Source organism: Gallinula chloropus, assembly GCF_964237585.1.
Source record: "Gallinula chloropus genome assembly, chromosome: 5".
NCBI lineage: Eukaryota > Metazoa > Chordata > Aves > Gruiformes > Rallidae > Gallinula > Gallinula chloropus.
Window position 1 is genome coordinate 38547709 of NC_140090.1, and position 27839 is coordinate 38575547.

The window sequence follows — 27839 nt, forward strand, 5'->3', positions numbered from 1 at the left end:
ACCCAGTGGTATAACAGGAGGTTGGATCCCAGTTGGGGAGGATGTACAGGCCCCATTCTTCCATCCTGCACCTGCTGCTTGGCATCCCTGCCACTGGTAGAGAGGTGCTGCAGGGCTCAGCTGGGATCCTGGGACCTTAAACCACTTCATTTAATATCCTATTTGTCTGAAAACAGTGTTTGTTTTCCCCCATGGGCAGGTCCACACTGGTGCTTCACTCTTGGCTTGCATTACCAGCTTTTGTGAAGCTGACTGTCTCCAAGCCTTCAACGAAGGGCTTGTCTGAGAATGCCTTACAAGTCTTTCTCGGCACGACCAAGTACGGACATGCTCCTGGCCTCTTTCTACCACTTCTCAACAGCACTTGACCGCTTCAAGGCTTGGGGTCCAGCACGAGCTGTCTAAGTCCCAGGTGCCTTAAAGCAAGAGGCGAGCGCCGGGCAAGTACTTTCCCCGCCCAGCTGCAATTTAATCAGCGCGGAAGCCTCAGTCCCTCCCGGGGGGGGAAAGACGGGACACTGCTTCCCGTCCGCCCAGCTGCGCTCCACCGCGTCCTGGGCGGCCCTCGCGTGGGCCGGGCCTGCCCGCACCCGGCGGAAGGGAGCGGGGCGGCGGCCCCGGCCCGGTGCGGGAGCAGGGCCCGCCTCCGGCAGGCACCACATGATGCCGCTTCTCCTTCCTGCCGCTCCTGTCCCGAGCAGAAAGGGGAACTGGGCGCCGGGCGGGAGGAAGTGATTCCGCTCCCCGCCCCGCCGCGGGAAACGCGCGGCCCCTCCGCCCCTCCTCCCCGCCGGACAGGACAGCGCGGGGCCGGGCGCCTCCCCGGGCAGAGCTGCGCGGCTGTGCGCGCCCCGTGGAGGCAGCGCGGGGTTGGGCCATGGCGCGGTTGTGGTTGCTGGTGCTGCTGGGCGGCACGCTGGCCCCGGGTAGTGCCTTCAACCTGGACGTGGAGCACCCGGCCGTCTACTCGGGCCCCGAGGGCAGCTACTTCGGCTTCGCTGTGGACTTCTTCGCTCCCGACCCATCTTCGTAAGTGTCTTGCCTTTCCCCTCAGAGCCGGTCTCGGCCCGGGCGGCCGGCGTCTGCCTGGGGCTGCCGCTGCCGGGGGCTCAGGGGCCGTTCTGGTCGCCCCTGCTGTGTTTTGCTTTGCTTTGCTCCGCTCCGCTCGTGTCGCGTTGGTGGTGGAGTAGTGCCCGAGAGTTGTCCTGGCGAGGTGCGAGAGTACGGACATGCAGGCAGCGGCAGGGAGAAACCCCCAGTGTCGGCAGCCGAGCTGCTACCGCTAGTTCCCAGTGTGGTCTTGGGGGAGAGATGCTCTCGAAGAAGAGCAGTTAATGGATGGGAGTCCTTTGCTCTGGCCGGCTTGCGTGGATGGTGAGCGCTGTGATGGAGCCGAGCCGTGTCGAATCTGCCCCCGGCCCGGAGGCTGCGGTGCCGTGTCCCGCCGCTTGGCCCGCACGAAGCGGGACCCCGCGCTCTCCGGTGCGCACAGCCGCGCGTACCGTGGCTCTGGAGCCGCACCGGGCACGCAAACCGGGCTGGTTCCCCTCCTTTTTCTAGGAGGGCTCTGGCTCCTGAGACCCTTTTACCGGGAAGCAAAGCCTCATTTCATTTGGTCGGTCGACTCCTTAACGCGGCATAAACTTTGCGCTGCTGGATTTGCTGAATAGCCGTATCAGTTTGTGGTTCATGCAGATAACGGTGATGATATGTACGATCTAGAAAGACGAAGATATGTTGTTTTGCTCCATTATGTCCTGTACACGAAGCTTTGTCCTGTGAAACTTCCCCGGTTCTCTCCTGACTGCTCGTTGCAGATACCCCGGGTTGCAGAGGTGCAGTATCGTCCGGCTCTTAAAGCTGCCGAGGAATCTAGAGAAGAACATGGAACTGCCTTCTCCATCTGCTTCCTCAATATGTTCTTGTTTCATGTTAAACTGAAATTGGGCAACTGCACAGTAGCTGTTGTATTTAAGATGTATTTACGATAGCTAGCTTCAAAGTCATGGGGGTGTTGCCATAATGAATTAAGTCTGTATTTCACAAGTGTAGGCTACATCAAGGTCCAGCTTTCGCCATTGCCCTCCCCCTCCCCCCCTTTTGCTATCCTAAGAAAGGACTGTAAAGCTGGAGAAGCTGCTGGCATTCGTCATTCTGAGGGGATTTTTCTTCTTGCTCTTGATCTTTAGCTCCTAAAACTTTATAAACAAATTGTAGCCATTAAGCAAGCGGTTTTGCAGTAGGTTAGCTACGCTTGTTTGTGTTACTTCATTGCTTACAAATACTAGAAATCATCTTGTCTTAACTTGCCTGTGTTGCAACATCTTTCTGTGTGCTATCTTAATCCTGTAAGTCTCAGTACTAAAAGAAGAAAGGTTCTATTTGTGTTCCTTACTTTATTTTGAAGTCAGTGTGTGTGGCTGCAGAGTTATCTGGAGACTGGTAAATGCCTGTAGTAAACTTTCTTTCTCACTTTCTGATAAGGAATTATGTGACCCAGCTCTGGTTGAAATCACGATTTGGAACCTTTCCACTATTTTATAATAACTACTGACCTCAGAGTGCATGGCTGCAGAATGAAATAGTGTCGGTTCTTTATTTAAAGCAAAAAACCTCAAACCCACTCAACCAAAACCACCCACCCCAAACAACTTCCAATGCTAGCAGTTTCCAGCCAGCATGGGGGACTCTGTTGTTATTTTTAAGGGACTTTTCTCCTTAATTTTTAGCTGTGACTGCAAGTTAGTATCTGCTAAGCTGAAGTCTAGTCCTGCACTTTATCATTAAGCTCATAATTGAAACTGAGTAGCTGCACAACTTTTACATGAGCAGGCTCTAAAGGCGTTTAATTTTGAGTTCATGCCTGTGAAGAGTGATCTCTTTACCTCCTAAAATAGCTAGAAATACTTGGTGCCGTGTCCTCCAGACATACAGGCACTTGACCATCATTCAAGAAGGATTGACGGAAGCACAAGGCAGACTGGAATGCCTGCAGATTCCCTCAAGCTGTTGGAGGGAAAGGGAAGGTAGTGCTGAACAGCGAGCTGGTGGATGTCTGCATCTAAGTGTGAGGTAGAATGCCGAGTGGACTGTGTTTCAGCATGATTAGTGAAAGGTGTTCATTACAATGAGTTGTTTTATATGGTTTCTATTGAGTGTTATGTGTGTCGCTTGGTTCCTACACCTTTGTTGTCACTTGGGTGAGTTTTTATCACCTGCTCTTCATGTGAGTACTGGCAATTAATGAGGTTTAGTGGAGCTAAAGCTATTTGGAGTGAGTAGCCTTGCAACAATGGAGCGTTATTAGTCCCTGAACACTGAGGCTGCTGTTTCACAGTCTGTTTTGACCTGCAGGATTCCTAAATAAAGCATATTAGAGACCTATTCCAGTCTTAGTTTTGTGTCACGAGGTGACTGAAGGTAACTTTATGAAAGCTGGTAAGCGTTTCTCATAGACACTATGAGGGTGTCAGCATTTTCCCAGCCTTGCCCACAGCATTGTGCTGGGACAAGTGGATGCATCATGTAGGAGATGGGCAGTATCAAAGCATGGCTCATGTATTTCCATGGAAGTAATGTATTTCCCTCTATTCCCTGTTTCCCAAGGTACCTGGACTATAGACTTATTTGTATTTAAGGAATTTGTGTATTATCATAAGACCTTTTTGCTTTTGGAAAAGAGGTGACTAAACCTTTGTGGAACCCAGTAATTATTCCTTTATTGGTAGTCTTGTTAATAAACTTAATCACAAAGTTTATCTTAAGGAAGATTTAAAATCTGTTATTAGAATGGGCATCACCTGTATTTTCAAAGAAATATTTCACTTGGGGACTTCTCAAATGCTAGTGATATAAGAGTAAAATGGGAGGCAAGCCATCACTTGTTCAATGGATTCTAATTATAATAATGAATGTGCTTCTTGGAGTTACTGTGTTGACTATAAAGCATTTGTTAGGCATAGAAAGAATGCTAACTTGATTAAAGAATTTCAAATTCTTGCTTTTGCAATCTACAAAGTCTATGAGTAGACAACCAAGGGAAGCAAATAGATTGCCACCTAGCCTAGATTTTCTATCAGGGTCCACACCAGGAAATTGATACTGTTCTGCAAACTCAAACATGTTGAACTTGTAGCCTATGTTGATATTTGTGAGTGGAGTTTTGATGACACCCTATGTTTTCATCCCTGGTGTTTACATATTAAGAAATACATGCTTAGCTCTGTGCTAACCTGATGTCTGGAAGATGACTCTGAAAACCAGAATGAGTTTGCTAGGTCTGGATCTGCCTACCTGTACACATTCTCCCCAACCAGTCTTGCAACTTGTTCAGCTAACCCAATTTCAAAACTAAGTAACCATGATGCCTGATACCAGATGATAAGATTTGCTCTTGCAAGCTGTATTCTCTCCTCAACAGTCTAAAAGGAAACAGGAGAGAAGATGCTGATCGAAGGAAGCATTTAGTTTTATGCTGTTGTCTATACTTCAAATTGACTTCCTCAGGAAAGTGCTGATGAATGAAGTATGTCTCAGAGGTGCTGGAGTTCCTGGCAGATAATAACCTTGTTGGAAGGTGCCAACAACCTTGTTTGGTCTGGCTTTTTTTATTTGATTTGTTTCTTGCTTTGAAAGTTATGAATTTTACCACCCACACATGCCTAATCTTGTAGCAGTTCCTGCTGAGAGTGCACTTAATGTGCTTACTAGCAGAGAGTTACAGAAGCACAACAGGTCTTAATAAGAAAATGATTGCTGTGTAATTAATTTCACTGAAGATTCATTCATGTGCAAACCTGTGGTTGACAGTCACTTGGGTACTTGGAGGTTCTTTTTAGAAGAGCATTTTGCAAGGCTGACATCACTTGCTACCTTCTGAGCTCAGAAGGGCTACTGTTTTGTTCATGTAGTGTTTCCATTTGGACTGACTTCCTTGAGTTCCTCTTGTGTACAAAATTAACCAGCTGGTGAATTAGAGGAAATTATTTCCTGTTCACCTCCAAACATACTCTGGTTTTCCTTTCAAAAAAGTGTATCAAAGGTGTTTATCTCATTTTAAATATCATTTTAAGTAGGACATAATTTCTTCTTATATACTCTTATATCTGTTAACATACTGCTTTTTGGCCTGCTTTCGTTTGCAGAAAGGAGGGACCCAAGACCTAAGTCCTAATAGGAGTTTCTCAGAAACCTGAAGTAGTTCTAGTCAGATTTAGGTTTGAATGGGCAAGGCTTTCACTTCATTAACTCCTAGATCTGATAAAGTAACTATATTTGTGTGTTATGTTTTCAAACCTTTGTTTTATTTCTCCTTTTTACTGCAGGATATCCCTTCTGGTGGGAGCTCCAAAAGCAAACACTACCCAACACAACATTGTAGAAGGAGGCCAGGTGCTCAAATGTAATTGGAATTCCAACAGGAATTGCCAGCCAATTATCTTTGACTCCACAGGTAATGTGTCATTTGCAGTGGGGGGATGAGGGGATGTCTCCGCTCTGTTGTAAGTGGGAGAGTGAAGAAGGGATTCAGATTTATGTGGGATGGATTTTAATGGTCAGTGTGGATGCAGCCATTTTTAGACTGGCAGCTAGTCAAGGCTTGGGTGTTTAGGTTTTTTGTTTGTTGGCAAGAATTCTCTTGTCCTTGGTATGTGCTGAAAGCCTGACTGACAATATGTTGTTATTGTTTTAACCTGTTTATATTTTTCCTCTGTACTTTCCATCTACTGCAAAACACTTAGCAAGCTTATTCCTAATAAACTCCTTGGGGTCTACTGCCTATTAAGAACACAGACATTTGAGGAAATGTACTTTTTTGCTATCAGCAAAGGCAGTATATGCAGAAATACTCAGAAGTGTAATCTGAAACGGGGGGGGGGGTATAAGCTTCAAACACACTTTTTAATTGTTTTCCTTGCATGTAGCTTCATAGTATTTGTGTCATTTATCACAGCAGCACTCGGGGTGCTTCAGGACACAGACAATTCTACTCATTCTGAAGTATATTAAAGCTGAGCAGCAACAATGCCGATAGGAAACATTTCACTCAGTCTTTATGCTCTGGTACACATAGTGATTTCCACAAGCTGTGGCAGGTCATATGAGAGCACGCTGTGTGTGCTTTTCTGCTGGAGCCGTTTAGCGTTGAATCCTGTTTTCCACAACGTGTTTCAGGCCAGTGGAAAAATCTTTCCATGTCATGGGACTGGATTAGCAAGACCCATATGGTAGGGCAGAGGAAACACCTGTGCTCTTATGGTCTAGTTGGTTATAACTCATTCTAATGTCTGCTGGTATGGTGACTTGGCAGTCTAGAGGTTATTATATTTATGCAGCCTTTGTGGATCATGTATGATACAGTAGAGAAGCTCCTCTTACAATTCCATTGTCAAGGTTAACACAAAATGTTGGCATTAAGTCTTTTGAAATCTCCATATAGGTATATGAAAACTGTCATGTTACCAGTTGCCTTGGGGGAGGGAAGTAGTACATAATGACTTGGGGCTTGCATGTACCATTATCAGTCTCTCCACTCTACAGGAACCTTTGTGGCAGAGTACTTAAAATCTTTAGTAATCTGCCAAGTGTAGCGTTTTGTCTGCATCAGTGTATGATAGCAAAAACGGTTTGCTTTTTTTCTTATAGTTTGGGCTTATTATTTATTAGAATACAAAGTGTGTGTGTGTGTGTGTGTGTGTGTGTGTGTGTTAAAGAATTTCAATGTCACGAATTAATAATCACTGCTACTATAGTAGCCATAAAAGTTCCGGTAGGGAAAGATGAGCCACCTGAGTGGGTTCTGGATGCATCTTCCATTGGGAAGGGCAGTTAACTGTTAATACTGTAAACATTGCCATAAGCTTTTCCGTGTGCCAGGCAGAATAAATAGATAGAGAGGCCGCAGTGCTCTATGTGTCTGTGCTGAAAATAGGTGCTACTGGGCAAACACAGTGTCTTGCTTGCAGTTTGCCTTGAAGAGATTAATGTGCCCGTTACTTAAAATTTAACAGTAAAAATAGCAGGTCATAATGGCTTAAGAGGATTTTTTTTTTCAGGCACATTTTAACTCGTCCCAGCTTTGCAGCAATGAATTGGGAAATAATGCGTTTGTCAATTATTCTCTGAGTGAAAAGGGGCATTATCTCAGCAGAATCAAATAAGAAATGCACTGAGAGAAAATAAAACGTTCTTTTCTCTGCACGTAATACAATGGCTGATTCCCTATGTTACGATGACAGTGTCTTACTGCCAGCACAGTGTAAAGCCCTGCGCCTGCCTGCCCCTGCCTCGTCAGGTAACTGCGATTAGGGAAGATGTGGGACTCACTTGGCTGGAAATACAAAGCAGAAGATTTGACTGCTGCATTGTTGTGAGGTGCTTTTTGCAGATGGCTAAATGCAGTTTTTGCAAGAATTCAGGTTCATCCATCGTTACTGCAACGTTTGTGTAATATGATTCTGTAACTTGAGAGGTATTGCTTAGCCCTGCAATACAAGGCAGATGTCTTATCCCTGTGCTTGTCTCCCTTTCCCCCTTAGATTATTTAGCTGGGGTTTTTTAATGGAAGAAGCAGCACAGGTTCTGTATAAATCATTAGATGGGTTTCCTTAGAGTTCTTTCCTAATTGTAGCTAGTCAGAAATCTGACCTGTGAAAATAATGAGAAAGTTCATATTTGTGGCTTTTCTCTGTTTACCTGATGATGCCAAGCTCCGTATGTGGAGTTGCAAAATCGCAGTTAGTAGAAGGCATGCCCCTCTATTCCTCCTTTGCTTCCCTGTGGCAGGCAGTGCTGCTGGCAGATCCCAGACCCAACTGAGCTGCTGTGTCTTGCATGCAGTGACTGAGAGCAAGGAAGAGGCCATGTTTGTGTGTGGTGAACACAGCAAGCGATCAGAGGAAAGATTGAGTCTCATTCTGATTGTGTGAGGTTGGGTTTGTCTGCTTGTCTCCTGGTTGTATCACATATAATGTAAGAGTAAGGATTGATCAAGTCCAGGAGAAAGGTTTGGGTTTTTTTAACTCTGTTGTTGTTATTTTCTTATGAAATGTTCCTTGGTTTTATTCAAGTTTACCTCCAGCTTTATGGGTCTCTTTCTGCTTCCTCATCCATAGAAGGGCCACGCTGTGCTCAGCTGCATGGCAGTGACTGCATGGATTTAGGTTGTATTTTCTTATGCTTGCTTTTGGCTTAAATGTAATGGCATGGAAGAGTGGTCACTTGCAGAAGACAAATGCAACAAGTCCAAAAGAGAAGGTAAAAGCTGCTTTATGTTAGTCATTAGAGAAGTTGTTCAAGCCCTTACCTTACACTAGCATTGTTTGTTACTTGGACTTGCCCTCGCCCCCGCTCTTCTGGGAGGAAGGTGATAAGCTGATAGTTCCTGGTAGTACCACATGTACTATTTTGTTCACTCCTTCCTGTCCATGACAACTCGCTCTTTCAGGAGGAAGCTGGGCGTCTCACAATGGGAGTCCATTCATGGAACTTGCATATCTCTGGTGCTAAAAATATGTATCTCCCTCCTCCTCCTCGGGCCCTCCCCAGCAGCCTGTGACATAAAGATCCTCATTAAAGTGTATGTTTCAATTTTTAAACTGCCAGCCAGAGAAATGTGCTTTCAGTGTTCCAGTGTATTTTCTCATGTAAAACAGCAATATGTTTATGAAGGGGAAGGGGGATTTCCACTTGTCCTAGATCTCCCAGCACAATAGTTACACTCTTCTAAAAATATGCTGGAGAATATTTTGTATATATGTCTTTGTGTCTGTATTTCTATGCCTGTCATGCTAATTGTTTTTGACATTCTGGTATACGTGGTGGCTTTGGAAGGCAAAATGTTTAGATCACACATTAACACTTCCCAAATGTAAAGATGCTCCGCTGTGGGGTTTCTGAGCATTTTAGCACTGACATCAGTTGGCTTTGATTTAGCATAGTTATGACTATGTGAAAATTGCTTAACAAACATGTGTGGTAAAAATGCCCTTGAATTCAGGGGTGCATATAGCTGCTCTGCATGTGCTTGTGTGTTTATGGCCAGAAAGTTAGAGTACAATTTTTAAATAGTTTTCAGGTATGATTATGCATGCATTTCAGGCAGATTTTTTGCTCATAGAAGCATGGTAAAATTAAAGCCAACCACTGGAGCAAGTTTATGGCATGCACACTTTAACTGATCCTGTTGCAAAGCTGAAATATGAAGCAGTGCTTGTATTTGTTAACAGGTTATTCTGCAAGTCTAGATAGAAAGAGCTGATTTAAAATCAGTACTATATAAGTGCTGAATTATTTTTTTGCCTTATTCCTGCCTGCTTTGTTAATTCAGAAGTAAAATGTGCAACTGTCACAAACCTGAAGTTTCCGGTATCTTTATTCTTGTATGTCCTGACTTGTTTGGTAGGATTGCCATAGCACTGCCACAGCTTCAATAACGTTATATAAAGCACTGGGGATTTCTTCCTCTTGTGTCTGCCTTAACTTTTTGAGTTTCACAACATGTATTTCTTCAGGCCATGTACTGGGGACATTTACATTCTCAAGGTTGTATATTTTTCAAAGTTGTCAGAAGCACAAACAATATGAGAAAATCCTTTCCTTTGCAAGTTGTTTTACAATTCTTGTTCGTATTATCAAAGTCTACAAGCTGTAGGTTAAGGTGGATGAATGTTGGTCTTGATTCTTAACTCCACACCAGATAATTTTGTGACTGAACATTTAGGGTGGTGTGTTGTTTATTTTTTTTGTTTTGATCCATAAGAAAATGTTCTGAAACTTAGGAAGAAAGAATCTGGGAAAACAAATCATGAGAACTGCTCTTACAGCTTGCCAAGCCCTAGTACTACTCTTTCCAGACAACTGACTGGAGAGGTGACTCCTCTCTGACAAAGCTCAGTGGTGTCTATGAACAGTTGGCTTCATCTGCCAGCTGCTTAGCAGCTTTTTCCAGGAAAAACATTTTTCTTGTGGGTAAACTGTGAAAGGAATGCACTTAATATAGCAGTCCATTCTCCTTCTGATCAGTTTTGAGATGAAGGTCCACTTAAAGACAAATCTGTTCTCTTTCCCCTCGTCTCCTTCCATGGCCTTCAAGGACTAGTACAGCAATGCTTACATTGGTAGTGCTAGATATTACTGAAAGTATTTATCTTATCTTGATCAGGGAAAAGATTCTTGAAAAGTTAAAGGCTTTTCGGGGAGTTATGTTGTGTAGTTGTCCTTTTTTGTGTCTAAAGAGGCAGATCAAAAGCTTGTTGAACCCGATAGCAAATCTAGTGAACAGAAGGGTGATCAAATCTGCATTTTGGGAGAATCAGTAAGTCATCTTAGTAGTTTCTTTATGTATTTTAACTTCACATACATGAAATGGCAGTTAGCCAAGTGTATCCACCCTGCTACCTAGACAAATACCTCCAGTATTTGGCCATGGAATTTGAGAGCAAATTCACTGAGTTCTCATTCTGACAAACAAAAAATTCTTGAGAGGCCTATGTGAGCAGTTGGAGTTAATCAGGCTGTACACATGTGAGCAATATGTAGCAAATTAATGTAAACCAAATGAGTTTCCTGTGTACTTGTTTTCCAACAGGAAACCATTTAAAAATTATTCACGTTATTTCAACTCTCATCTTTGGCATCCTTAACTCTTCATCAGTCAAGAATAGTGGCAAGTGGGTGGGTAGAAGTTGAATTTCTTCACGCTCCTGTGGCCCTTCATAGAACCTAACAAAACAGCTTTGTGGTGATGGAGTTTGCCTTGCAGAAACCTGTACTGAAATCTGTAGCTAAGAAATGTACCTGCTCCAGTGCAGAATGCCTGAAAGTGCAGCTCTTCCTACCAGCATCAAAAAGCACAGTACTGAGACTGTTTTGAGAGCTGCTGCATTTAGAAGAATCTGATGAAACACAGACAGCTCTACGGGTTGTTAGAAAGGAAAATATGCTCATAAAACAACTTTGAACTTCAATGCTAATGAATTGCAGACAACTTGAGCAGACTGAGATTTTTAACTGGCTCAGACAACACGTATATAGTTTTGTTCCTCTGAGCCACGTAGTGTAATAGATGGAGCCTCTGCAGAGTTGCCGTTGTTTCTTAGGTAGAAGCCATCCCTACTGCTTTCCTTTTCTGTATCAGGTGTCAAAATTCCAGAAGCTGTTGAATACTAAAATCTGAGAGCATCTTAAATGTTTTGAGCTTTGCGTGGTGGACTTTTATTGCTTTGGGGAAAGAATTCAGGGTAGCCTCTGGCTGCATAGATTTTTTTTTTTTTATTGCTGTGACAGTTGTACTGTCCCTTCTCTCCCCTCCTTCCCGTGGGTTTTGATGCACAGAGTAATTTAAATAAATGCTTTGTTTCTAAATGTTTTTTATGAAATTCTTTTAAGACTGGTTATTTGGATCTGTGCTGGAAGAAGATAAAGCAGCTTTTGAAAAGCAAAATACTTATAAAACTCCTGATTTCTCCTTATGTTTCCACATTCTTTCTTTTTCTATCCCCAAGTGGGTGATTCTAGACAATAGGAGCCTTTGTTTGGAAGCTTAAACCACCAGCTTGGCATGGCAGTTTCTATCTGTGACCTATTTAGTTTGAAGTGGGTATTTTAACTGCCTTGCACAGCTTTGTAAGACGCGTTGATGATGGGAAGCTATGACTGGAGTGGGTGCCATGGCCTTGGGTTTGCCTTTTGGAGATGCTGATCCTTTGTGCAAAGAAGTCAGTTCTAACTCCATTCTTTCCATTTAAGGAATAAAGAGATGGGTCACAGAATGGTAGGGGTGGGATGGGATGGGATGGGATGGGGCCTCTGGGGATCATCTGGTCCAACCCCCCCCACCCCCACCCCACCCCCCCCTCCCTCCCCGCTAAAGCAGCGTCACCTCCAGCGGGTTGGACAGGGTTGTATCTAGGGTTTTGAAGTTCTTGTAACAAGGAGACTCCACAGCCTTTTGGGGCAGCCTGTTATAGTGCTTTGTCACCCTCATGGTAAAGAAGGATAAGGAAATGTGTGATAGGCTGGTATTTGGTGAAAATAGCATGCTTTAACAAAGTACTGTTTTTTTTTTTTTAGCTGATTGTTTTACTGGTGTTCCGGTGTAATTTGTATGGGGATTTCAACCTCAAAGGCTGTTGATTTAGTCAACAACAAAGCAATACAACTTGTGAGAACCATTACTTCATTTGTAGTATCTTGCTAAATCTTTTGTTACCTCAGACCCATTGAAGTTTGGTTGTTACCCTTATCACATGCAAGTATGTGTTGGGCTCTGGGTACTGCTCTGAGTATAGAAGGAAGGCAGAGCATATAAAAGCCCTGCGTGTTGTTACAGCTGACAGTGGAAAAATGCTCATGCTTTTGTGGTTAGGTTGAATACTGTATGAATACTGTTGGCGCTCTGTGTGTATCTGAATCTCAACTGTATGACTAGTTGGGAAAAAGTATCTTTTATTAGGGAAAGAGAAAAGATGCTTTTGTTCCAGTACTATCCAGGGAAAGAAGCAGGGTTCATACCTCAGAAGAGGGATGGAGAATAGTGGGAAGTTCTCTATTCCCATCTCCCTTAACAAAAACACTGTGGCTAAACCAAGGTTGCTAAACCATCTGCTGCCTCACAGCATGGTGAGTTTCAAGTGAAGATAGACTTGTACACACTTGCTCTTGCCTCATTAACGTCAGTTAGAATTACTGAAATTCTGGATGGAAGACAGCTAGATTTATGGCATGTTAAGTTCTTGTGTTATGAAAATAGGGCACTTCAAAAATATGTTTGTCTTTTGGCTAGTTGTATAAAGGTTCCCTTTACCTATCAGGAGTAATGTTGTTTACCTCAAATTGGCATAGTTACAAATTGGGTGACTCGAAAATTTTACAACTTGAGTAATCATAGCATGATGACCTTTTGTCAGTTCCCTGGCTCTTGACTGATAATTGTCTCAGCAAAGTCTGGTTCTCAACATCAGGGGCTAATGTTTTAGTTCAGTTTTCTCATTGCCATGCAAACGGGCAGGGGCTGCAAGTTAGGACACATCTGCTTACTCAACTGCAGTCGTTCTGTAATAAGGCCATTGTTTCTGTAACTGATAACATTTACGTTGGAAAAAGAAGGCGCTGACTATCCAAAGCTGATAGCCAAAAGAAATCCAGCACTGGAAGAATTTTTGATCTTCTTATACTTGGAAGACTTAAATATTTTTTTCTTTTTTCTGTGACTTCTATTCAACATGTCTGTACATTAGTTTCTATTTATAAATTTAAATCCTGTGTAATGCAGTAAACTGTGTTCTGCTAGTCCTGCAGCAACAATGCACCTAATTTTTTTTGAAGCAATTCTTTCCTGCCTTGACAACCTTATCCACCTCACCTGGGAAGTTCTTTGTGAGACAAAATAGTGTTGATGTAGCATGTCATCCCTTTTTCCCCGAATGAAAGGGTTATTTAAAATCATTATGTGAGTTCTAATACAGTGAGAAGGCGAAAAGGAAAAACCACAGCATGAGCTGCCTTCACAGATATGAAATAATGCCCTGTGGTCAAATGACATAATCCTGGAATTAATGACCCATCACATACAAGTCCCTGAAGTGGCTGCATTTTAGGCAGTCTGACAAATAGCATCCTGTAATAACTCTGAATATTTTCTCGAATAAATGTAGCCAGAATGTTGCTTGTATTGCCTAGATACATTTGTTTGAATGTCTGTGTAAAATGGATGTCCTTAGTTTGAAGGCAGTTCTAAGGTATTCTTGAGAGTCTCAAACTATTTAGAAACACAAGAAAAGCAGTGGTGGTGTTAAGAACCATTACAGTAGCAAGGCTGACATTATTGCATCAAAACACTGGTCTGAATTTATCAATCCTTGTATGTTTGAATTCTGTCTCTGTTAGTTTGCTTCATTTACTGTAGGCACTGTTTGTAAAGGGTGTGGGGGAAGGCTTTTTTTTAGTAACTAACTACCACTGAAAAGTTATACCATGATAAAATGGTAATGAGAATTGGGTTCATTATACTAAAACACAGAAATGTTGGTCAATTCTGTATCTTCCCATGGCAAATCTATGTCATGGTACAGCTAAAACATCTTATTTCACCCTGTTTTGCTTCAGTGAGGGCACACATTTGTGTTGTTCATGTTTGTTTTCCCCAGTCAGGAACAGAAACCCAAATGGCTTCTCATTTAAATCAAGGGGATTTTTGATGACTGGGTATTTTCCACATTTCCTCATAAAATTAGTTTCTGTTCTGGACCTGAAGGAAAGGCTCATACTCTACCTACACAGTGTTTTCTTGGAAAATCGTGAATGAGTTGTGGGTACATAAAGTTTACTTTTCTTGAATGCAGAGTTACATCAGGTTTGGCTTCTGTTTCATGTTTGCAATTTTCTACCAGAACGGTCAACATATGTTTGTATTCCCTAATTGATCTACTTGGTGTCTTAACAGACTTTCTGTGTTACAGCTAGCATCAAGCTGAACGGCAGCACCCTCTGCCCAAACCCCCCTGTTAGTTTGAGAGAGCTTAACACTTTTAAGAGAAGCTTTGAATGCAGGATAAAAATCAATGTGAAGCATCTTAACCTTATAGCAGATGTTAGTTTATGTGCATCTGCACTGACACTAGACAATTTGACCAAGATGTTTGTAAAATATTTTTGCAGTAGTAGCCTTACTATAAATGAATAACACTTATTTAGCCTACTTACGTAATAGAGTACACTTTACTGTATGGTGGGGTTTTTAGTACAAGAATTTATAATTTTTTTTTTTTTTTGGCCTTCAGGAAATTATGATGCTGGTTTCTGAGGCTGGGACATTGGAACATCATAAACCAGACTTGTAGCATAGTAAACTTAGGGTTGTGTTTATTTGTTTGCTGATTTGGAGATTTTTAGGGGTTTTTTTTTATATACCAGCTTCTGATGACATCTCAAAGCCTAGATGTTTACCTATTAAAATAAAATTGAAGAGAGGCTTCTCATAGCCTCTATTTAGAGCAGAAACAGGGCTTTTTCAGGACTGTAGAGCTATAGTTTTGTCCCCTACAGAGTGAGGGGAAGAGAAATGTAGTAGCTGTTGTCCTGGGCATTGTTTTGCGGTGGGGCGGGGGCAGAGCCTGTACTCAATAATGGACAGGGAAAAGGCAGAGAAGGGCTGTTTAGGCAGCATGTGCTGTGAGAACTACTAGTTGCACTCTTCCCCAGTGCAATCAATGTAAAACATGAGTAGATGGCACCAATAATCAGGGTTTTTTTTTAATTGCTTTATGCTATCTCAGCTGATGCATTCAGGTGAAACTTGGGGGCACTAACTTCCTTAGCACCTCTGATAAAATGAGATTGCTGATAATGCTGAACGGCTGTTTACCCACTATTGCAACAAGAGTGTTCCTTCTACTCACTCCTCCTACTCAGTGTGTATGATTTTAATTGTCAATGGGAAACTTACATCCCAGACACTTCTACAGTATCTAGCACAATAGGGTTCTGCTTTACACTACAAAACTATTGTGCTATCTTTCATTCCAGTCATAGATATTTAGCATTGTGTAAGCATCGAGCAGTAAAGATGGAAAACTTTACTACTTTAACTACTGTCAAACTTCATGTTATTGAAAGCTTTGTATGGCAAGTACGGCTAAGAGAATTCTTTGTATTGAAGGGAAGCTAGAAAAGTAGAGGGTAGAAGCCAAATCTGTGTTTCTAGGCTACGTAACCTTGGGTGTGGTTACAAGAAGAATAACCTGATTTTAAGTCCCTGATGGTGCAAAAAGAATATAGTTCCCAGCCATATGGTTGTGTGTTCTCCCCAGAACTTTAGCACTACTTTCCCTGCCCATACAGTCAGTTGGTTTGGTCCTGATCCATCGGAATATTTTTTCAGTAGGGTTCATACTTAGGTGGTTCATATTGTGACTGTGTGACCAGAAGGGAGTAGTGCTAAGACAAAAACTGGCAGCAGGAGCAAGTGTGAACTGTTACCTGTTGTGGTGGCAGCTTCATCTGAAATTAACTGTTCTGTAAACTGTGTCTTTTGAGCAAAAGAGCTGTGGGTGGGTTTTCATGAATTAAAGGCAAGGAAGGGAAAAGATGACAAAAATGGCTATTTTAGAAGTGTACTAAAGACAGTCTCCTATTTGGAAAACATCTGGATCTGTTTTTTTTTCTGCACCATAAGAAAGTGATGTGTAGGTTTCCAAGCTACATTTCTTTCTGTGCAAGGTTTACGGTATAAATGTCCAAGTGCACATAAATATGTGCAGACATGCTTAATCATCAGCCTTCCATGTCCTTAGTGCCTGTGCAGTAAGGGACTAAGGGGGTGTGACCAAAGGAAATGGTTTTCTTAATTGCCTTTGAAACCAGGGAGAAACCACGATAGTTCTCTGATGCTATGCACTTGGCATGGATTTCAAAGTATTTCTAATCTAAGAGCAGAAGTAGTCCAGGTACTTGCTTGTTTTGGCTGACTGCAGATTAGAAGCAGTTTTGTTGTCCTTTTCAGAGGATTTTCCTAAGGGAATGAACACATACTCTGGAGCCTAAATGTTTTTTATAAGGTGAGACAAGGAAGTTTTGATTCAAGTGGTCACAGGTCTCTGATTCATAGTGGGGTTGGGCTTGGGGATTCCCCACAGCACTTTGGTGGAAGTGACATACAGCTGTTGACCTCACTGACTCCTGTAGCTTCAGGCACTGTAAACCAGTGACTTGGGTGACTTACCAGAATGATATCTTTGGTGGACTTATGTCCATTTTCTCATTAGGCTGGGCTGGCAAAGTTTATCTTGCTGTTCCAATGAAAGTAGTTAAGAAACATTAAATAACTTCTAGACTTAATATTCATGCTGCAGAGATACGTTAAGGTGCTTGCACCAGTTTTCAACACTGATTAACTGAGACACCAGTGCAAGTTATTCCATGTTCAACTTGCTCTTCTGGACAGCAAATTCTCTTGCAAATTTTTTGTTACTGTATACCCTTTGACTTTACTTGTAACTTGTAAACATGCTTGTTGCTGTGTTTTGTATGCTGCAGTGAAATTCAGGATAGAGATGTTAACACCGGGTAGAGAGGTAGAAGAATTTTTGTCCTGATTGTAGTCAAAGGCATTGCTTGCATCACTTAATCAGGGTAATATTTCTTCTGGAAGCTTTAGTCCTAACTTGGCTTTGGCACTGATTCTTGAGCAGTGCTGTAATCTTACTTGAAAGTCAAATATCTGAAGTATGAGGTATTTACTGTGTTGCTGTAAAAGATGCTATAAACTTTGCACTCTTACAAGAAGTCAGCATTGTACAAATGCTTTGTATGTAGAAATAGCTGTATTTGGCCCTAGATGTGAACGCGAGGAATGATAACAAATCCTTTTTAAAGCCAATTTCCTTGAAAGGGTGATGTCCTTCAGTGTTACTGTTTCGTGCTTTTCTCTGTATGCATGAAAACCAATGACTTGGGGTTTTTATTCTTACTGTATAGTTTCTTGTGAAATTATGCTTCTTCATTTTCTTTGTAGGCAACAGAGATTTTGCTCCTGATGATCCACTGGAATTTAAGTCTCATCAGTGGTTTGGAGCCTCTGTGAGATCCAAAAATGATAAAATTCTGGTAGGTTTTTGATGCTTTTTAAATGCCTCAGTATGGGGTGCTATAGTAAAAAAATCCTGAAGAGATCCAGATAACTTGGAATTTAAACAAAAGCCCACTATTCATTCTAGCTTGTCTTTTTCAGAATTTATTGGCTAGGTTTTTTAATCTCTTTATAAAGCAAAGCTGTAGCATTTTTGTCTGGCTTTCAGGAAAGTAGTAGAATTTATTGTCTTGAAGTCAGAATGCATTGTAATTTTTTTATTAACTCTTTACAAATGCTTCATTAAGAAATTATTATTTTTAAAGTTCTTGTGATAAAACACCTAGTTCTAAAATTACAAACTGGTGATACTTCTGCTCCGCTGCTAAATTTTGGGGGTTTTGTTACTGTTCTGTGGAAAACTGGAATACCATTGTGTATTGTGCTGTAACTCTGGGAGTTTGCAGAGAAGTTTTTCTCACTGTGGTGTATTCTTCCATAGGCCTGTGCCCCACTGTACCACTGGAGGACTGAAACAAAGCAAGAGAGAGAGCCTGTAGGAACTTGTTACCTGCTTGCGGGATCTAAATCTGTGGAATATGCACCCTGCAGGTCTAGTAAGTGTAGAGCGCTTCATTTCTTTTTTTTGTTTGGAATTTCTCTGGTGGATGTTTGAAGTTGTTTTACAGGTGGTTTCCCTCTTCCATGTGTAGCAATTAGAAGAAAAGGTTAGCTAGATCCAGACATCTGAATTCTTTTCCAGTTGATGGTCAGGATGTGGACCTTGCTCTCTGTACTGTAGGCCAGAGGAAAATCTTAGGTCCAAGTATCATCAGAGTTGGGGATTTCAGAAGCGATCATTTCAACAGGAGTAGTAATCAGTTGAACAAAATAATCTACCAAGTGCTTTTTTCAAGACCAATGCGAGAGTGTTCTGAAACTTAAATGTTGTTATTCAAGTAATTAAAGGACCAAGCTCACTTTAGAAGACAGAGTTCTGCAAAAGTAGTTCACAATTTCTGTGAATGTGTATATACATAGTGACACGATGTTCAATTATATTCCTTGTTGAACACTTCAAATTTTATTTTCTATCTGTATCGTGTATTTGAGTTTGTAGGTTATTCTGATGCTTATAACCTTTTTTAAAAATACAGAAGTCCAAAATTTGAATGTTCAATCTAGGATTTTTATTTTAATTACCTGAAAATCATTGGTAAACAGTAGGATTGAAATGCAGTGTGGCCCAACATAGAAGTAGTCAAACGTATGTTTAACTAAGTCATGGTAGTTAAGTAGTCACACTTCCAGATAAGGAGATCTCAAGATTTCCAGTCAGGAGCTGTATAATCATAAGATTAACTCAGCCATAACCATTCTTGCTGGGATGAGGCTTATGATGTAGATATGTTTTCAGTCAGGTATGCTTTTTTAAGCCAGTGCTTGAAACAAATTACAGTTGTGTATGTCTCCAATTTTTATTCCATATCAAAATAACTTATTCTCTGTTTTACAGATACTTTGTTTCCTGAATAAAAACTGCAAATATTTTTCCCCAAAGCTTTTGAATATTACTTAGAGGAATATGGAGTCACTTTTTACTTTGCATGAGGCTAGAACTTATGTTAGTATTATATGTATCTTTGGCCAGCTATAAAGTTTAACAGCATTTGGCTGTGGTTTGTTGGTAAAGTGGAAACACTGATTTAGGGGAGAAAATTTACCGAGGTTCAAGTTCAGGATTGCATGGTTACTTATGAAGATGCATTGGAAAGCATGCACAGAATCATCTCATAAGGTTAACTCGTTTTTTAACTTCTTTCCTGTCCTTTTTTTGCAGCCACTATTGATGCAGATGGTCAAGGGTTTTGTCAAGGTGGATTTAGTATTGACTTCACAAAGGTACATGATTGTCAATTCATGCCAGTCAGCAGCCTGATATAAGCATCATGCAAGCACAGCAGTCATGAAGCTCAGTGTAAACTACCAATTCCTGAGGGGGAAAAAGGCCACAACTAAATACATCTTTGTAAATAAAAATAACTTCAAACCTCTTTGGTATTATAAATCTATTTCTCCCTACATCTTGACAGTAGCTTCCAGCTCTTGTAGGAATCATGTCCTGAACAAACTGCTTTTTCAGCCTCATGCCATGAGGACTTGCTGCAGCAGAGGTTTAAGTGAAACAAACTGCACTAGTCAAGTTTTTTTTGAGGCCCTTATTTTGAAGGGATCAGTGCATAGCTGCAGTTATTTCTTGAGGAAGAATAACTTGCTGCTAAAGGGAACTGGTAAACAACATCCTTGTGAGTTGCTTTTTGTAGTTCTCATCAGCTAGTAGAAGTGGACCTTTTCCTTTATTGCTGCCCTTCTACTTTTAAGTTCTCTACGTTCTTCCTGCCTCTTAGACTTCTCTCTTCTTTTTTCCTTTTTTATTTCTTCACAATTACATTTTAATCCAAGCCCAATGTGTTAAGAGCTAAATTGTGTAGCATAATCTGAACATGTTATGACCACACATGCCCTATTTTTGATGTGACAATTCTTTGGGCTCTTCATGTCTTTGGTTTGGGTGATATCCCTTCACTCTTTTCCTGAGGATGCTCTTGGTTTTCTTGGTAACTGGGCTCAGTGCAGTATATGACTGTAAGTGGTTTGAGTACATTTGCATGCAGCCCTCAGGCTTCCTGTCAAGACTCTAGCCCCAGATAAAACCAGTCTCTACCTCTTCTCCAAAACCGTGGTTGAGTGGGCAAGCCTGGGTATTAGGTATTTCCAAATCTCTGACCTAGATGGTTTTTTTGAGTGAAGAGTATGGGAGTTTTTAAGCCACCTGACTAAGTGGCTTAATTAGGTAGCAAAGCCTACTGCCCCATTTGGTACTTGTGGAGCCAATTCCCAGCACTGGGATAGCTAATGTGGTTGAAGTGTCATACAACATGGTTTGTGGATTGCAGTTGTAGCAGGAATATGAAGTGGGGGAATTTCATCACAGCTTTTTTGAATTAAACTTTTTCTAAAGATAAGTTAGTTACAAGAAGTGGCAGTGGCGGAAAATGAAACTAGTTTGGTGTACTGACCTGTGTTATGTGGAATGAAGGGCCTCTTAAAATAAAAGCAGAATTCTGCCAGGACTTGGAAATGGTTACATAGAGAAGCGAGTCACAGAAGACATGTAGCTTCTTATCTTACCATTTTATGTGAGGTGTTTTTAATACATTAGCTTTTGAAGAAATTATTTGTGTAAGTGAAGCACAGTGATATACATGCATGGGATGACTTCTGTGCACATAGGACATGTTCTCTTTAGAGCTGCTTAACGTGTTTTGTTTCTTAATTTATTTATTTTTCTTTTTCTCCCTCCAAGGGAGATAGAGTGCTGCTTGGAGGACCTGGAAGTTTTTATTGGCAAGGTGAGAGATATAGCATTGAAGTCACAGAGAAATTGAACTCTCTGATTGACTACTCTCGTAGTCGTTTATATCCACACTCCTCCAACCTCTGTCAAAGGCTTCATCAGTAAGAATATGAACAGAAATATTACTTTTTTCTTCATACTTCAAAATATTTCTGGAAAAGTCAAGGCAACCACAAATTAAAGCTGAAGTGATAATTGTATAAATGTTCTCTGTCTTTTAAATAACTTGGTTTTCAAGGCATTTTCCTAGTTATGTGGAAGTTTTCATCACCAAGATGTTTCCTTTAGGGTGCTTTGCTTGCTATTTCAAAATCTACTTGTCTTTTTTTCTCACACATGTATAAGGCATATGTTTTCAGTGGGAAATGGATCCTGCCCAAAGAGCTATGGCTATTTTTCTTTGGCAGAGATGTATTCTGTTTGTGCCTTGGTGTGCACACTTGACCTCTAACTGCATGGCTTTCACAGAACACCTGCTACCAATTTTGCTAATGTGGTATTCAGTGTATACTTCTTTAAAAGGTGGTGCTCTTCAAGTCTCAGCTGCCAGGCTCTGTTGCTGTTTTTTTAATGGAAATACCAATGTTTATTGAAAGACTGTATATCACACCAGCCTGCATGTAGATATAGCAGCATGGGAGGCTTGTTTCCAGTTCTATGTTGTGAACTGAACAAAATGGAACGATAGAAGCTAAACTGAAGATACACAAGGGTAATCTGTATTATTATGTCTTAATTTTATTGCTCTCTGGTGAAAGGGACAGCTCATCTGCCGAAATAATTTTATTCTAGTGGTACCAAAAATATAATTCTCAACTTTGAATAGACAATAGTACTTTTGTCAAAACTAGCTTTTTCACCCTAAATTTTTATTACATATTCTGCAATGGTGGAGGAGCAGTTTTTCCTGTACTTCCATACACACTCAGTGTACAGAAGTAAGTGCTGTTCTGAAAAGATGTTTTTGTCATTTAGCTTAAGAACAAAGAACATCATAAAGTCACCACCTAGTGGCTAGGGAAGTGATGTCAGAGAACGCAGTAATACACTGTGCTCAGCTCATGAGTTGCTCTGCCGTGCCAAGCCCTCATGTTATGATGTATTGACAGGTCATGATGACTTAGTTCTGCAGTACCATCAGCTTTATGCTTACTGTTACCTGACAAGTCCCATTTAAGTCTTGGCTTATATGTAGGAGCGGCTTCTCTTTTCGCTGAGAGCTCTCTGTGCTTTTGATGAAGTAGATGTGTAAATCTTTGCTCAAGTAGGATCCAGATTTTCACAACTGTTGCTACTGCTGTTGGCTACTTTCTGGTCAGCACTGTGGACCAGCTGTCGCCTTAGAAATAAGTGTTAGGTAGATAAGTTGGTTATTGAATGAGTGCACACATTTTTCTGTCGTTTTAAGCTGTTTTCTCTCTCTTTAGGCCAGCTTATTTCCGATCGAGTGACAGAGATTGTGGCTAAATATGACTCCAAAGTCTACAGTACAAAGTATGATGACCAGTTAGCAACCAGAGCTGCCAGTGCTGCTTTTGATGACAGCTACTTGGGTGCGTAGATTGAAAAGGAAGAAAACCTAGCTGTACTTGAAAAACTGTTTTGCCCTATTCATATCTAAGTCTAAATCACACCACTTCAACATTTGAAAAATAACTGGAGAGCTGTGTACTTAAAAATTCAGTAAGTTATGTATGATAGAACCTTGGTTATCTTGGCATAGGCTTGGCTCAAAAAGCACCTGATGACAAACAAATGAAAATATTTCCATCAGTTTTTGTGCATTTTGATTCAGGCCAAAGATGGGAATGGCAGAGGTAAGACTCTTCTTGCATAGAAGTTAGTCACATACTTTTTTTTCATAAAAGTAGCTGTTAGTAAATACTGGATAGTAAAGCAAAAAAAAAAAGACAGACTTGTATTTGGGAAGAAAAATAGTGAAAAGAGTTCTTTAGAATAGTGGGAAATCATGATTTAGCTTCATATTTGCCTGACTGGGTTCAGAAAAAAGCAAGACTAGACCAGGACAGCGGTAACTTAGAAATGTTAATTTTTCCGATCTCAACTTCATAGGTGCTGATGAATTACAGTTTACTCACGTAGCTGTTCATAGTCTAAGCTAGAGGTGGTGTTCATTCCATTGCATTTTTAGATGAAGCAGGAGGACTGTGCACAAAAATCTGTGAAGAGTATAGACTTGAATATAAAGACATGTCTCATAAGGTTTTTTAAGTTGTTTACTAATTTTGTCTGTTGATCAGGTTATTCGGTGGCTGTTGGAGACTTCAATGGTGATGGCATAGAAGGTAAGACTGCTGCTTCGGTAAAAAAAATCACGTTAATGTGCTGGGCAGGTCTTTAAAATTGTACAGAAGAAACAATATGATGAACAGGAAAACTTATAAAGCACTAGGAATGAGCTATGTAGTTCAAGCGAAGTCATTGTGCTTTGGGACCTGAATGTGATCAGGGTGTCTTGCTTTACATTTCAGACTTTGTATCAGGAGTCCCAAGAGCAGCAAGAACTCTAGGCATGGTAGGAAATTTGAAACATTAAACTTTACAATAAATAAGCAAAGATTACAATTTTTGGAATGCTGTAATGTGTGTTTCTTCATGTACAGGTGTCTATTTACAATGGAAGGAACATGTCTTCAATCTACAACTTCACTGGAGAGCAGGTATAAAGCTTTAGTCAGTGTGATGATGTCTAGGAGGCTATTCCTCTAGAAAGATGAAATCTTGAGACAGTATTTAAGGGTACTAGAATGTATAAATTCTGTATATTACTAGCATATGTGCCAAAGCAAAAAGTTTTGAGGTTTGTTTGAATCTTAGAAATATCTTTCCTGTGAGTTCCTGTTCTGTAGTACCACTTAGGAAAACAATCTTATTTAAATGAGGGAGATGATGCCTATTTTAAGAATTGTGAGAAAGGACTAGATCGTGAAAGGGGGACTGAGGAAAGAACTGGGTCAGTTTACTTTCTAACAGACTAAGAATGAGAGGGGAAAATGTAAGAGGACAAACAAAATTGTCATATATATTGTATCCCTAACATCTCTTCTATAGAGCTTAGTATAAACTTGCTTTTGTGTGTACATCTCTACAACTTAGAAGATGGAATTTGTTTTCCAGATGGCTGCCTATTTTGGGTATTCAGTGGCTGCCACAGATATCAACGGGGACAAGTAAGTGCCCTTTTCTACCTGCTGCCACACAACTTGTTTCTGGAAAGAAAAGCAGCAGCTTTTATTAAGAATCCTTTCCTACAATACATTATTTCTGTCTTTGTTACCTGTTTAATACACATCTGCACAATACAGTTTCTCAGTAGCACTCAACTTCTGTTTTAAAATTTGTAGTCCTGTTTTTGCATTTCTTTACATAAATACACATGACTATATTCACATGCTTTAAATGCATTAAATTCTGGTATATTTATGCTTACTTTAACAATAAATATTTGCCTTTGGTTGGAATTTAAAGATATGTAACTCTGAATATTGGCTTCAGTGCTATGTTAGTCCTCCTAACGAATTCTGAAGAGAAACATTGAATTTTCATGTTGTTACTGAAGAATCTTGTCCTTCTTTGGTCCAGTTATACAGATTTGTTTATTGGAGCCCCTCTCTTTATGGATCGAGGTTCTGATGGGAAACTTCAAGAGGTTGGCCAAGTGTCCATTTGCCTTCAGCGAGCCACTGGAGGGTTTCAGATCACAAAGCTGAATGGTTTTGAGATCTTTGCAAGATTCAGCAGTTCTATTGCACCTCTGGGGGATCTAGATCAGGATGGCTTCAATGGTAGGACATCATTTATTGATCAGTAAATTTTCAGTGCCTAGATGAAATTTGTACAGCACACTGGATGTGGATTCTGCACACAAATATTAGACATGCTAATCATAACAATGTTGGACGCTAAGGTCTAGACTCCTTTCGATGCTTGTATGCTACTCCCAAGAATGCTAACAGGAGTTACATGTATGCATCGAGCAGAGACTATACCATTTAAACTACAGCATGGATTATTTCAGCTCTTACACTGATAGTTTGTTACTTTCTAATGATACCTGCAGTCAAAACTTTGGTGATATACCTCATTTTTCCCCTGTGATTTGTTAGGACATCTTCAACACAATTTTCCTGTTACCATTGCTTAAAGCTTATTTTCCTCACCAGAAAGAAAATGATGACTGAAAAGAAGGCTTTGTTTCAGACAGATGGTTAAAAGCATTCTGATAGTTGTCCCTAAGGAAAGTCTAGATTTTTTTCATTTTTTTAAATTCCAAAAAGAAAGACTGTGGTGCAAATATCCCATAACAGCTACAGCCATCTGTACCAAGAGCTTGGTGCCTTGAAGCAAGTATTTGCATGAGAAATCTGATACAACTGAAGCTGTGGACTCTTAAGTCTTTGCCAAGGTTGCTAGTTACTTTGACTTAGGAATGGAGAGCAATAAAACAGACAAGGATCCCATAGTCTTGGGATGGAGACCTCCGTGAACCCTAGGGAGAACGTTTTGGTTTGCAAGTCGTGCTCCAATGTTTCTGAAAGAGTGGTAGGAATTAGAGTTCTACAAAAAATACCCATTTTTGGTTTTTTCCGTGCTGCTTGAGGACTAAGTGATTTCTGAAAGATCAAAAATTATAATAGGCTAATATTTCAGATTTCCAGGTAGCACTAACAGCTCTTTTATTGAAATCATAAAGTCGTAATATGATTTGGAAGGACCCTTTAGTTGCTAATAGCATCCAGAATTAGTGTGAAGCTGTTATCACGGCAGCTATTGACAGCAGACATGGGAAAGGCTACAGCTGATAGCTATCAAGTCTGATCACTTGATATAATCCAAAAAATGTTTTGATTCCATCCTATTTTAATCTGAAATACACTGTAGGTGAGAAAATAATTCTTCCTACTTTGCCATTATTTTGTCCCTTTTTAAAGTTGTTTATCCTGCTGTGTTTCATTTTGGAAGTGCTAATTAAAATGCTTTCCATCACAGTATGGTGCAAGGTTGGAACTTGTACTGTTTGTATCAAGTTTGTGAAGAGTAAAAAATTCAAAATGGTGAACTTACGGGTCATTATTCTTTTCATGAAACTTTCTCAAGTGTACAGAAAGAGGAGAATAATGTAATGACTCTGCATGGGGTTTAAACATTTTCATGTTTGGTGTTTGAAATGACTGTGAATATGTTGACTTTACATCATATGTACTTTTCTAAAGCTGTCCTTACAGAGACTCCAATTATTATTTTGTTGCTTAGTCACTGATAATAAGTACTCCCACATATATTAAGCTTCAAGAAATAGCATAATTGCATTAACTGAAAGTTCCCCATAAAACATGCTGCCAAGCCATAGCCATGATCAGGATAGATTGGAATTTGATATTTACCATTGCTTTAGGCTGATTTAATTCCAGAATTATTAAAATGCCCCACCCTCTGGAAAAACATGAGTGTGTTAAGGAACCAGGCAGATAGTCCTGCTTCGTTTTGTGATTTGGTGCCAATAATGACTAAATCTGGGTGTTTAAGCCTTTCAAAAGCATTTCAAATCCATACGATCAGGCTGTGAGGCAATTACTGAAGTTCAGAACTACTCCTTCCCCTGTACAAATCAATGATACATGTTCTTGTTAAGCATTTAGACTTTCCAGTATATCCAGCAGACAATTTAAAAAGTTTCAGTGAGCATTTTAAATGCTGGTTCCGTTTCCTCCCTACTGATACATATTGAAGCTGTAATATCCAAAATTGTTGATGGATGTAAGCACAAATGTTGTAGTCTGCATCTGGAAATGCTGATATGTGTTCTTTTGGTTTACAGATATTGCGGTCGCCGCACCATACGGCGGAGAGGACAAGAGAGGGCTTGTCTATATCTACAATGGGAGAGCATATGGTTTGAATGCAGTCCCATCTCAAATTCTTGAGGGGCAGTGGGCCGCTCGCACTATGCCACCCAGTTTTGGGTACTCACTCAAAGGAGCCACAGATGTGGACAGAAATGGATATCCAGGTCCTTTGCTCTAAATGACCCTATAAATAACTTAATAGTAGCCTCCCCTCTAATTAACAGTGTATTAAAAAGGAAATATTAATGTGCGCTATTTTTCCTGTCTTCCTAGACTTGATTGTTGGAGCATTTGGTGTTGACACAGCTGTCTTGTATAGGTAAGTATCCCTCTGTGCTCTTACGTATGTGCAGGCAGAATGAAAACTCAGAGGCGTTTCTGAGTTACAAGAGAGAGCTTGATGAGGGAAGTCTGAAAGATTCTGCCACTCCACCTTCCAAACTGCTGGAGGTAAAAAAAGTTATACTACTCTTTTCACTGAGTACATCTATAGTCTATTATTTATCTTAATAATCTATAGCTAAGAGAAACTAAAAATTGTCTTCAATCCAGATTAGTCAATCTTGGAGTTGTCAATTAGACCTATGGTTTGTTGTGTTGTCAATCAAGAAGTTACAGTGAACAAGGCTTGTTAATTTGACATGACCCATCTGGTCTAGTGGAGAGTGTCCCCATTCATGGCAGCGGGGTTGGAACTTGATGGTCTTTAAGGTTACTTCCATCCCAAACTGTTCAATGATCCAAGGCTTTGAGTGGCAGTTTTCTGGATTCTCACACATTCAGGGTGTTGCTAGCTATTAGACTGCAATCCCGATATTCTTAGCCAGTCCTGCTTGTTTTGGGAAAATACCTTATTTTCTAGGACTAGCTAGGACTTCATTCTGGAACAGGGCACATTCTGACTCCAATGGCAGTAAAAGGGCACAGAAATGATTGTCTGTTATTCTTGTAATCTCACTAGATTTTGTCTAAGCATGTGTACATATCT

General features: G+C 40.6%; 1 protein-coding gene across 1 annotated transcript in view; it reads left to right on the forward strand.

The window, feature by feature from the left end:
* Nucleotides 1-877: 877 nt before the first annotated feature.
* Nucleotides 878-27839, forward strand: part of ITGAV (integrin subunit alpha V) — a gene marked incomplete at its 5' end in the record, with an annotated part of 43631 nt that continues 16669 nt past the window's right edge. The window contains 14 exons of the mRNA XM_084265752.1: nt 878-1029; nt 5325-5452; nt 17513-17604; nt 18069-18183; nt 19407-19468; nt 20934-20979; nt 22412-22537; nt 23246-23290; nt 23477-23520; nt 23609-23665; nt 24123-24175; nt 24588-24790; nt 26824-27015; nt 27125-27170. Of these exons, the coding sequence (XP_084121878.1) occupies nt 878-1029; nt 5325-5452; nt 17513-17604; nt 18069-18183; nt 19407-19468; nt 20934-20979; nt 22412-22537; nt 23246-23290; nt 23477-23520; nt 23609-23665; nt 24123-24175; nt 24588-24790; nt 26824-27015; nt 27125-27170 (1361 nt within the window). The remainder of the gene's footprint in view (nt 1030-5324; nt 5453-17512; nt 17605-18068; nt 18184-19406; nt 19469-20933; nt 20980-22411; nt 22538-23245; nt 23291-23476; nt 23521-23608; nt 23666-24122; nt 24176-24587; nt 24791-26823; nt 27016-27124; nt 27171-27839) is intronic.